This window comes from Scyliorhinus torazame, chromosome 5, assembly GCF_047496885.1.
Source record: "Scyliorhinus torazame isolate Kashiwa2021f chromosome 5, sScyTor2.1, whole genome shotgun sequence".
NCBI lineage: Eukaryota > Metazoa > Chordata > Chondrichthyes > Carcharhiniformes > Scyliorhinidae > Scyliorhinus > Scyliorhinus torazame.
The window spans coordinates 86615170-86627393 of record NC_092711.1 but is presented as its reverse complement, the minus strand read 5'-3'; the positions used below and the strand labels follow the sequence as shown (position 1 = coordinate 86627393).

The window sequence follows — 12224 nt, the reverse complement described above, 5'->3', positions numbered from 1 at the left end:
TCCTGTCTGCAGACTGACAATAAAACCAATGGGTCTTATTGGGGGTTTGGGGCCTCCACTCACCTGCCTGAGTCCATCTTCATGTCCGCACTGCGCATGCTCCAGCTCACACTGGCTGGGGGGTGATTGACGGTGGCTGTTGACCAATAGGAGGAGAGCAATCCGGGTGTGGATTTTCACTGAATTTACCGGCCGCCATCTTGGGTAAGAGAGTCAGGTCTTTTGTTCTTGGAGCGGATCGCTTGGACGGCCATCTTTGTATGGGAAGAGGGAGTGGGCGGGGTTTCCTCCTCACTGGGAGGCTCCGGGGAAACCGGCGATCGCCGCCATCTTGGGAGTGGAAAGCGGGTCTTTTGTTCTTGGAGCAGAGCGCTGGGGCGGCCATCTTGGTTAGGGAAGAGGGCGTGGGCGGGACTTCCTGCCCGGTGACAACTCCCGGGTCACCCGGCGGCTGCCGCCATCTTGTGGCGGGGATTCTCTATCCGGGTCTTTAGTGAAGGACAATGAGCTGGAGATGAGGTTGAAAAGTGTTCAGAGGAAGGTCTGAAATCAGATTTACAGCCAGATATCTGTAAGACCCACAAAGTTCACATTCAGTATGTTTGGCAAATGAAATCACAATGCTGCAAACACTCAGTTCTGAAGAAGAATCAGATTGGTTTGGAAATGTTAACTCTCTTTCTCTCTCTTCACAGAAGCTGCCAAACCTGCTGAGGATTTCCACAACTTTCTGTTTTCACTTCACATTTCCAGCTTCCGCAGAGTTTTACTCAAATTATTATGTTTTTGAAATACTGTTACATAACCAGTTAAGAGTAAAGCAATTGTCACCATTTAAATGTCCAAATCAGTGATATTTATTTGTTTAACTGAGACTGGGCTGTTCAGGAGCAATGTCAGAAATCACTTCACAGAAAATATAGTGAAATCTGGAATTCTGTTCAGATTCTGTCAATAGAAACTATAAAAACTGATAGAAGTTTATGAGATGAGAGTATTAATGGTTATAGAATCAAGGGAGATGGATGGATTTAACAAACAGATAAGACATCTGCAAACTGGAGCTTAATGTCTGAGGTTGAACTGATTCTGGTTTTGTTTTGAAGGTGGTGTCGGTTTCCTGTCCTGTTGATTATCTCCACACCCGCTGGTAATTTTCCGGAGGTGAGATCATAATTTTTATTTGTGTCATGAGTAGGCTTACATTAACACTGCAGTGATTAACTGTGATTAACACATTGATTTCACTTGATTTTTATTCAGAATTTAATTTCTTATAACAAGGTTGGAGTTTATGAACACCATAATAACAATCTTTATTATTGTCACAAGTAGGCTTATATTAACACTGCAATGAAGTTACTGTGAAAATCCCCTAGTTGCCACACTCCGGCGCCTGTTTGGGTAAATTGGGGGAAAATTCAGAATGTCCAGTTCAACTTACAAATCACCTCACATCTTTCGGGACTTATGGGAGACCCACGCAGACACTGGGAGAACATGCAGACTCTGCACAGTGACCTAAGTGGGAATCAAACCCAGGTCCCTGGTGCTGTGAAGCAACAGGGCTAACAACTGTTACCGTGAAGGGGAAGAGGGTTCATGCAGTGACACAGCCCTGTCTGATCCCAGTCTTCGCTGAGATAGTGTCTGGGGTGTTTCCATTGATGAGGATCATGGATTGTGTGTCATCATTGTGCAGGCGGAGGATGGTGGCCAATTTCTGAGGACAGCCAAATTTGAAGAACATACTGAAAAAAACATCACTTTGATGGCGTAAAGCATTTTTGCGAGGTCAGAAAAGACAAAGAACTGCGATTGCTGCTGTTCCGTATATTTTTCTTGTGTTTGTCAAATAGTGTCGATCATGTCTTTGGTGCCTCGTGAAGGGAGATAACCTAACTGTGACTCTGGAAGGAGCTCTTTGGCCACGAAGAGGAGATCATTGAGGAGGATCCTGGCAATGATCTTCTCTGTGGCAGACAGCAGGGAGTCGCTTGTGCAGTTACCACAATCAGACTTGTCCCTCTTGAATATAGTCACAGTGTCACTGAGATCCCCGGCATGCATCCTTCTTCCCAGGTGAAGAATATGAGATTGTGTAGCTATGCCAGGAGTGTAACCCCGCCATGCTTCAGAATTTCAGCAGGAATTCATTCTGCCCCAGAGGCCGTGGTGTTTTTCAGCTGTTGAATGGCTTTTTCACTCCGCTCCAGATCGGGGTACCACGGGGACTGGGCCAGATCGGATACTGAGGAATGGACTTGAGGACGTTAAAGCCAAAGACAGAGTCTCGGTCGAGGGGTTCTTCAGAATGTTCCCTCCAGTGAGCACTGACTGACACTCTGTCCTTGATGAGTTCCCCTCCACACTTTGCTCTCAGTGGGGTGGGGCCATTGACTGCTTAGGTCATCAATTGTATTGGCAGTGCTGATGAAACCGTGCATGCCATTGCTTTCCATGAGCTGTTGGCTATCCCTCACTCTTTCTACCCTCAAACGGCTTCAGAAACTTGGAAAGCCTAGAGCAGGCACCTCAAAAGCACTGGAGCAGTACTACCAGCAGTGCCTTCACAAGATGCTCCATATTCAAGGGCAAGGAGGGCGTTCCAACAGAGGGGAGGGAAAGAGAAAACTGGGAGTGGGGGAAAGAAAGTCTGGGGCAGAGGTGAGTGTAGTGGCCATCACTAAGTAGAAGGTGCTGGGGAAGCTGAAAGGTCTGAAGATGGATACATCACCCAGACCGGATGGACTACACTCCAGGGTACCGAAGGAGATAACTGCGGAGGTTGTGGAGCCATTGGTGGTGATCTTTCAAGATTCACTGGAGTCAAGGGGCTCCCAGGGGACAGGGAAGTGACTAATGTAACACCCCAGTTTAAGAAAGGAAAGAGGTAGAAGATGGGAAATTATCAGCCGGTTAGTCTGACTTTGGTTGTTGATAAGATTTTAGAGTCCATTATTACGGAGTTCTTGGAAGTGCATTGTGAAATAGGACTGAGTCAGCACGGCTTCATCAAGGGGAGGTCATGTCTGACAAATCTGTTAGAATTCTTTGAGGAGGTAAAAAGGAAGTTAGGCAAAGGAGAGCCAGTGGATATGATCCATTTGGGTTTCCAGAAGGCCTTTGACAAGGTGCCGTACAACAGGCTGCTAAATAAGATAAGAGCCCATGGTGTTCGGGGCAAGGTACTGGAATGGTTAGAGGATTAGTTGACAGGCGGAGATAAAGGGGTCTATTTCAGGATGGCAGCCTGGTGACTATTGGTGTTCCACAGGGGTCAGTGTTGGGACCACAACTATTCAATACATTAACGATCTGGAAGAAGGTACAGAGGGCACTGTTGCTAAGCTTGCAGATGATAGAAAGATGTGTAGAGGGACAGGTAGTGTTGAGGAAGCGGGGAGGCTGCAGAAGGACTTGGACAGGTTAGGAGAGTGAGCAAAGATGTGGCAGATGTATTAGAATATGGAAAAGTGTGAGGTTATGCACTTTGGAAGGAATAATCGAGGCAAACTATTTTCTAAATGGGGAACGGCTTCTTGTTAGGTGAATTGGACATTCTGAATTCTCCCTCTGTGTCCCCGAACAGGCTCCGGAGTGTGGTGACGAGATTTTCACAGGAACTTCATTGCAGGGTTAATGTAAGCCTACTTGTTACACTAATAAAGATTATCATTATTATTATTAGCTAGTGTACTGTGTGCAGTTCTGGTCGCCACATTACAGGAAGGATGTGATTGCACTGGAGGGGGTGAAGAGGCGATTCACGAGGATGTTGCCTGGGATGGAACATTTAAGTTATGAAGCGAGGTTGGATAGTGTAGAAGCCAGGTATTTCGAATACAACTAGTATAGGTAAAAGATAGCTGTTTAAGCATAAATGTTGAGCCCCAGTTTTAAATACCTATTTATACAGCATAATTCACTTTTACTGAGGTCCGTTTTTCTGGCAAATACATATTTTCAAAGACAGTGTGACATTAAAACAGCACAGTTGCAAGATAATTTGACACTGCTTGTGCTAATTGTCAAGGACAGGGACTGAATACACAGCAACATTGTTCACAATGCAGATAACAGCTGGGTCAGAAAAGCTGATGTTGCACATTGAAGATGGACGGCTTGCCATCAAATCAAATGTGTTTGAGTCTAACCCAAACCAATTAGGATTATATTGGGGTGTAATTAGACGACTTAAGACAGATATGAAAGTGTATAACTAAAAAGTTTCTCCCCGCCACTTTAGGTTGTTTTTAGTTTTTAGGTTTTATTGTCTTTGAAAGTGTGTTGTGTGTTGTCTTTGGGAGTATTGTCTTTGGGGGTGTGTTGTGCTGTGTTGTCTTTGATTCTGTCAGTTTGTCTTTCTGTTAGTTTAGTCAGTTTTGTCCTTTATAGTCTCCATTTTTTATTGTCTTTGGGGGTTCTGTCAGTCTAACAGTCTGTGTCAGTGATGTTAGTCCACTTTTGAGTTTGAGTTTAGCTGAAGATTAGCTTTTGACGAATGTGATATAAAATAGTTACTTTAGAGATATTAGTTAATGTAATGTAGAAATAAGCCACTTTGATTCTGGCAAGTAGAGACAAAGGATTTTAGACCGCATGGAAAAAGCAGGAAGAGGTGTGTCTATGAGAGTGATGCTGAATTGATAGGGGCCGGAGAAAGGGATTGGAAGTGAGCCAATCAGAATAGATCAAACAAGTCAGGAGGGACATAGGATGACCTATGGGTGTCGAGTATGTGAAACTTGATGCCATTTGAATGTATCAGTACTGATCTCTTTGTCTGGGACGTTCACTTAGTTCCCCGGTTCTGCAGAGAGCAACATGTTATCTGTATCACTGTGGACTAGGTAGCTTGCAAGCTGAATAAAATAACTAATGTTATACCTGCAAATCCATCTCGACTTTTATTGAGGCCAGACTGACGGATAAAGAAATTTGGGATTCAACACTTTCTCTCTCTCTTCATGTTTCATTGCCAGACTTTGACCTTTTAAAAGTTACTTTCGAGCTGTCTGCCTAAGCAAAGAAAGATAATGTCTGTAATTCTCTGAAAGCTTCGAATTGTCTACGAATTGCCTTTTAAATGACTTTCAAATTGTAATCAAGCGACTACAAATAAAACAATTCTTTTTGGCACCTGAGAAGTTTTAACTGCAAATCTCTGCTGAGTTCCAATATTTGCAAAGTGCTACTGATAACCGAATAGCAGGGATGATATAAATTCCTTCAACTATACACAGTCGAATAATACAAGGAATCGAACAACTTAACACAGTCGACAAATAGTACAAATCTTACAACTTGTCGTATTGCGCCAGGACTTGATTCATCAACTAAGCTTCCCCCAAACTTGGCGTGGTTCGACAGGTTAAGATTCCTATAAATTAAAGATTCCTTCAGATAGGCGTGGGTTATTTTCATTGGAGCAGAGAAGACTGAAAGGCGACCAGATCGAGGTGGACAAGATTATGATGACCATGGACAGGGTGGGTAGGGAGCAGCTGTTCCCCTCAGTTGAAGGGTCAGTCACAAGTGGACACAAGTTCATGGTGAGGGGCAGGGGGTTTTGAGGAAAAACCTTTTCACCCAGAGGGTGGTGACAATCTGGAATGCACTGCCTGGGAGGGTGGTAGAGGCGGGTTGCCTCACATCCTTTAAAAAGTACCTGGATGAAGACTGGCACGTCATAACATTCAAGGCTATGGATCAACTGCTGGCAAATGGGGTTAGGTAGGTGGGTCAGGTGTTTTTCGTGTGTCAGTGTTGGATTTGGATTTTGTTTATTGTCACGTGTACCGAGATACAGTGAAAAGTATTTTTCTGCGAGCAGCTCAACAGATCATTAAGTACATGAAAAGAAAAGGGAATAAAAGAAAATACATAATAGGGCAACACAAGGTACACAATGTAACTACATAAACACCGGCATCGGGTGAAGCATACAGGGGTGTAGTTAATCAGGTCAGTCCACAAGAGGGTCATTTAGGAGTCTGGCAACAGCGGGGAAGAAGCTGCTTTTGAGTCTGTTCGTGCGTGTTCTCAGACCTTTGTATCTCCTGCCCGATGGAAGAAGTTGGAAGATTGAGTAAGCCGGGTGGCAGATTATGCTGCCCACTTTCCCCAGGCAGCGGGAGGTGTAGATGGAGTCAATGGATGGGAGGCAGCTTTGTGTGATGGACTGGGCTGTGTTCACGACTCTCTGAAGTTTCTTATGGTCTTGGGCCGAAAAGTTGCCATACCAGGCTGAAATGCAGCCAGATAGTTTCCTTAGTTTCTTGAGGAAATATAGGCGCTGCTGTGCTTTCTTGGTGGTAGCGTCGATGTGGGTGGACCAGGTGATTTTAGGAGATGTGTACCCCAAGGAATTTGAAACTGCTAACCATCTCCACCTCGGCCCCGTTGATACTGACAGGGGTGTGTACAGTACATTGCTTCCTGAAGTCAATTACCAGCTCTTTAGTTTTGCTGGCATTGAGGGATTGATAGTTGTCGCTGCACCACTCCACTAGGTTCTCAATCTCCCTCCTGGATTCTGACTCATGCAGACTTGATGGGCGAAAGGCCTCTTCACTGTTGCTGTTGATACAATGTTAGGTGGCATTGCAGACAGTCCAGACGATGGCATAAAATTGCACGGAGATATTGACAGACCAGGTGAATGGGCAAAATTGTGGCAGATGGAGTCCAATGTAATCAAGTGCGAGGTTATCCGTTTTGATCCAAAAAATAATAAAACAGAGGACTTTCTAAATGGAAAGAGATTGAGTACAGTGGATGTCAAAGGTGCACAGATCCTTAAAATGCCATGGATAAGTGCAGAAAATAATCAAAAAGGAACGCTAGCATTTATATCTAGAGGATTGGAGTATAAAGTCACAGAGGTTATGCTGCAGTTATACAAAACCCTGGTAAGACCCCACTTGGAGAACTGTGAGCCATTCTGAGCACCACACCTTCGGGAAGATGGCCTTGAGGGAGTGCAATATAGGTTTACTAAAACGATACGCCACGATACCTGGACTACAGGGGTTAGGTTACGATGAGAGATTATTGATTGATTTATTTTATTTATTGTCACATGTACCGGGGTACAGTGAAAAATATTGTTCTGTGTACAGTCCATAAAGATCATTCCAAATGTGAAAAAAAACATAGGACCTACATAAATGCACAGGCAAGGGGTGAGCATACAGAGTGCATTACTACTCAGTAGAGAAGATGTGTGAAGAGATCAGTTCAGTCCATAAGAGGATCATTCAGGAGTCTGGTAACAACGGGGAAGAAACTGTTGTTGACCCTGTCACCGTGTGTTCTCAGACTTTTCTCTGGTGGGAGAAGTTGGAAGAGAGAATAACCCGGATGGGAGGTGTCTTTGATTATACTGCCCGCTTTCCTTAGGCAGCGGGAGGTGTAGACAGAGTCAGTGGATGGGAGGCAGGTTCGTGTGATGGTCTGGGCTGTGTTCACGATTCTCTGTAGGTTCTTACAATCTTGGACCAAGCAGTTGCCATACCAGGCTGTGATGCAGCCAGATAGGATGCTTTCTATGGTGCATCTGTAAAAGTTGGTAAGAGTTAATTTGGACATGCTGAATTTCCTTAGTTTCCTGAGAAAGTATAGACACTGTTGTGCTTTCCTGATCGTAGAGTCGACGTGGGTGAACCAGGACAGATTTTTGGTGATGTGCACACCTAGGAATTTGAAGCTGTCAACCATCTCCACCTCGCACCATTGATGCAGACAGGGGTGTGTACGATACTTTGCTTCCTGAAGTCAATGATCAGCTCTTTAGTTTTGCTGACATTTAGGGAGAGATTGTTGTTGCTACGCCACTCCACTTGGTTCTCTATGTCCCTCCTGTAGATATTGAAGATGTCGAGGGATATGATGGATAGTGTGGGAAAACGGTGCTGTGGTAGATCAGCCAATGATCCCATTGAATAGTTCAGCAGGCTCGATGGGCCGAATGGCCAACTGCAGCTCATATTTGTTGTGGTCTCCTGGTCAGGAAGCTGTGAGCTTGGATTTGTCAATCAGCTTGAATCAGCACCTTCAGGAGAATAGGGAGGGTGAATATTAGATACAGCAGAGTGAGAATGGAGGGAGATTGTGTGGGATGGAGATTTACAGCTTTCGGGGAATAAGAGAGAGGAAAAATGTGACGTAGAAACTAGAATTGTCTGTTCTGAGTTTCTATCCTATACTGACAGTGATGAGTTTTGTAAATTGTTTTTACAGGATATTAGATGAGAAGGAATTACAGACAGAAATCTCAATAGTCAAGCTTCGATCTGATAGTCACTCCCTTCCCTGGAACCTCACTATCTCCCGCCTTTGAACCTAGAAGGAGAAATGTTTTCCCGAACTGTCAGCTAAAGATTTCAAACATCAGCGTGACAGGAAAAGCACCGAGACCCACACAACACACACCCGAGTGAGAGTGTTCCAGTGAACTGACCGTGGAAACATCAGCGTGATTGGAAAAGCACCGAGACCCACACAACACACACCCGAGTGAGAGTGTTCCAGTGAACTGACCGTGGAAACATCAGTGTGACTGGAAAAGGACCGAGACCCACACAACACACACCCGAGTGAGAGTTTTCCAGTAAACTGACCGTGGAAACATCAGTGTGACTGGAAAAGGACCGAGACCCACACAACACACACCCGAGTGAGAGTGTTCCAGTGAACTGACTGTGGAAAGAGCTTTAACTAGTTACACAGCCTGAAAAAACATCACACCATTCACAGCGAGGAGAGACCCTACCCGTATTCTGAACTGATTGTCGAACCTGGAGAGACAGGAGGAGACCCAAAACATGGAGAAACGGTGGAAATGTGGGGACTGTGGGAAGGGATTCAGAGTCCCATCGAAGCTGGAGATTCATCGACGCATTCACACTGGGGAGAGGCCGTTCACCTGCACTCAGTGTGAGAACGGATTTACTCGGTTATCCACCCTGCAGAGACACCAGCTAATTCACACTGGGGAGAGGCCATTCACCTGCTCTCAGTGTGGGGTGGGATTCAGTAATTTATCCAACCTGAGGTCACACCAGCGTGTTCACACTGGGGAGAGGCCATTCACCTGCTCTCAGTGTGGGGTGGGATTCAGTAATTTATCCAACCTGAAGAGACACCAGCGAGTTCACACTGGGGAGAGGCCATTCACCTGCTCTCAGTGTGGGAAAGGATTCATTGATTCATCCACCCTGCAGTCACATCAGCGAATTCACACTAGCGAGAAGCCATTCACCTGCTCCCAGTGTGGGAAGGGATTCACTCAGTTATCCACCCTGCGGAGACACCAGCGAGTTCACACTGGGGAGAGGCCATTCATCTGTTCTCAGTGTGGGAAAGGATTTCCTCATTTATCCAACCTGCAGCGACACCAGCGCGTTCACACTGGGGAGAGGCCATTCACCTGCTCTCAGTGTGGGAAAGGATTTACTCAGTTACCCAACCTGCAGAGACACCAGCGAGTTCACACTGGGGAGACGCCGTCCACCTCTCACTGTGAGACGGGATTGCATGTTTCATCGCATCTGCTGTGACACCAACAATTTCACAATCGATTCCAGAGGTTGGATTCTGCTGTTATTGTTTCTGCTCTACATCCAGGACTGCATTTTGTTCATTCTGACAGGTGGTCAGTGGGGATGGTCGGAGGGTTTCTTTCTGCTGGACTGGCCGGTCTCACCATTTTGCCTCCAGTGGGCAGATGCTCTTTGAGCCTTGTTGCTAATCCCTGGCTTCAAATTGCACAAGGATCACAGAGTGAAAGGGTGTTTGGAAGTTTGAAGATATTTATTTCCCACTTCACCTTGGAACAGCCCCACCCCCCACCCAAAACGTGCCACGTTGCCATGGAAATGGGTCCTGGTGGTTACATTTGTTTTGTTTAATTGATCTGGATATACCCAGCGATCCAGGTCACTGTCCGTGTGGAGTTTGTACATTCTCCCCGTGTCTGAGTGGGTCTCGCCCCCGAAACCCGGGGTAGGTGAATTGGCCACGGTAAATTGCTTCTTAATTGGAAAAAAAGAATTGGGTATTCTAAACTTAAAAAACAAAATCTCCGGGTGTTACTCACTTTTCTGGGTGTTACTGACACAAGAAAACTATCCGGGTTTGAAGGGCAAGTTGTCTGAGATGGACTGGGAAACTGATGGGAGACAGGGAATAGCAAATATTTGAGGAATTATTACATGTTTACCAGGGGGTCGGTTAGCTCAGTTGGCTGGACGGCTGGTTCGTGACACAGAACGAGGCTAACAGCGCGGTTCGACTCCCACACCGGTTGAGGTTAGCCATGAAGGCCCGGCCTTATCAGCATTACCCCCCGCCTGAGGTGTGGTGACCCTCAGGTTAAATCACCGCCAGTCAGCTCGCTCGCGCTCTCTCACTTTCTCTCTCAAAGGAGAAAAACAGCCTGTGGTCCTCTGGGTATTTTGTGATTTTTATTTCACAAAAATACACCAAATCTAGATTTTATTAAGGAACAAAATTCCAACAGGAAAAGTGATTCAAACATGGCAAACAAGAAAAGTAAAATGCTTGATTGATTTGATTTATTGTCGCATGTACGGAAGTACAGTGAAAAGTATTTTTCTGCGGCCGAGGGAACGTACACAGTACGTACATAGTAGGCACAAAGAATAATCGACAGAAAACATTGACAATTGGTACATCGATAAACAGTGATTGGTTACAGTGCGGAACAAGGGGCCAAACAAAGCAAATACATGAGCAAGAGCAGCATAGGACGTCGTGAACAGCGTTTTTGAAGGAAACAGATCAGACCGAGGGGGAGTTGTTGAGGAGTCTAAAAGCTGTGGGGAAGACGCTGTTCCTATGTCTGGATGTGTGGGTCTTCAGACGTCTGTACCTTCTGCCTGATGGAAGGGTCTGGAAGAAGGCAATGCCTGGGTGGGCGGGGTCTCTGATAATACTGTCTGCCTTCCTGAGGCAGCGGGAGGTGTATACAGAATCAATGTGGTGGTGGTAAGCGTGTGTGATTCGTTGGGCTGAGTTCACCACACTCTGCAGTTTCTTGCGATCTTGGACCGAGCAGTTGCCATACCAAGCTGTGATGCAGCTGGATAGGATGCTCTCTATCGCACATCTGTAGAAGTTTGTGAGAGTCGATGCAGACATGCCAATTTTCTTTAGCTCCCGTAGGAAGTAGAGACATTGTTGGGCTTACTTGACTGTTGCATCAACGTGAGTGGATCAGGACAGACTGTTGATCACGGTGACCCCCAGGAACTTAAAGCTATCGACCATCTCCACTTCTGAGCCATTGATGCAACCGGGAGTGTGTGTCGTGCTACGCTTCCTGAAATCGATGATCAATCACTTGGAAATGGAAATATTCCATTAGATCAAAGGGGCTGGTTTAGCACACAGGGGTGGTTTAGCACAGTGGGCTAAGACGGCTGGCTTGTAATACAGAACAAGACCAGCAGCGCAGGTTCAATTCCCGTTCCAGCCTCCTCGAACAGGCGCCGGAATGTGGCGACTAGGGGCTTTTCACAGTAACTTCATTTGAAGACTATTTGTGACAAGTGATTATTATTATTAAGGATGGAACTCATAAAGTGGTCAAAATAGTAGCAATGAATGAATCAGTAGTTATAGTCAAGGATTGAGTTTTATTTGCTGTAAAATTGTAAAAGCTTAATTGCTGTGTGTGGGCAATGAGGATAAATGTACCGGCAAGCGAGACCTTCCAGCCCTGATTAGCCTCAACATTCGAAACTGTATGAATAAAGAATTGTGCAGAATCAGGTAAAGGGATAGTATGAAACAGTTTGATTGTATTCCTGTCAAAGTTAATGAGAGAAGGTGGTATCAGTAATTGGAGATCAAATTAAATTATACTGGTACCCAATTGACCAATGGTCATGTTACCACAGGCCCAACTCTGACATGAGGTAATGAAATGAAAATGAAAATCACTTATTGTCACAAGTAGGCTTCAATGAAGTTACTGTGAAAAGCCCCTAGTCGCCACATTCCGGCACCTGTTCGGGGAGGCTGGTATGAGAATTGAACCGTGCTGCTGGCCTGCTTGGTCTGCTTTAAAAGCCAGCGATTTAGCCCAGTGTGCTAAACCAGCCCCTGTTTGGCCACTTTGGGGATAAAGGTCGACGTTCCAAAGGACTTCCTTGCTGGCCAAGTACTGAAGACTCTCGAGGCCGAGTTCCAAGGAA

The 12224-nt window shown here is 45.6% G+C and overlaps 1 protein-coding gene across 1 annotated transcript in view; it reads left to right on the top strand.

Annotated features, from left to right (window-relative positions):
* The first annotated feature begins 466 nt into the window (after positions 1-466).
* LOC140421356 (uncharacterized) overlaps positions 467-12224 on the top strand; it is a 54798-nt gene continuing 43040 nt past the window's right edge. Inside the window, exons 1-3 of the mRNA XM_072506024.1 lie at positions 467-571; positions 1107-1164; positions 8245-9560. Of these exons, the coding sequence (XP_072362125.1) occupies positions 8829-9560 (732 nt within the window). The 5' untranslated portion in view covers positions 467-571; positions 1107-1164; positions 8245-8828. The remainder of the gene's footprint in view (positions 572-1106; positions 1165-8244; positions 9561-12224) is intronic.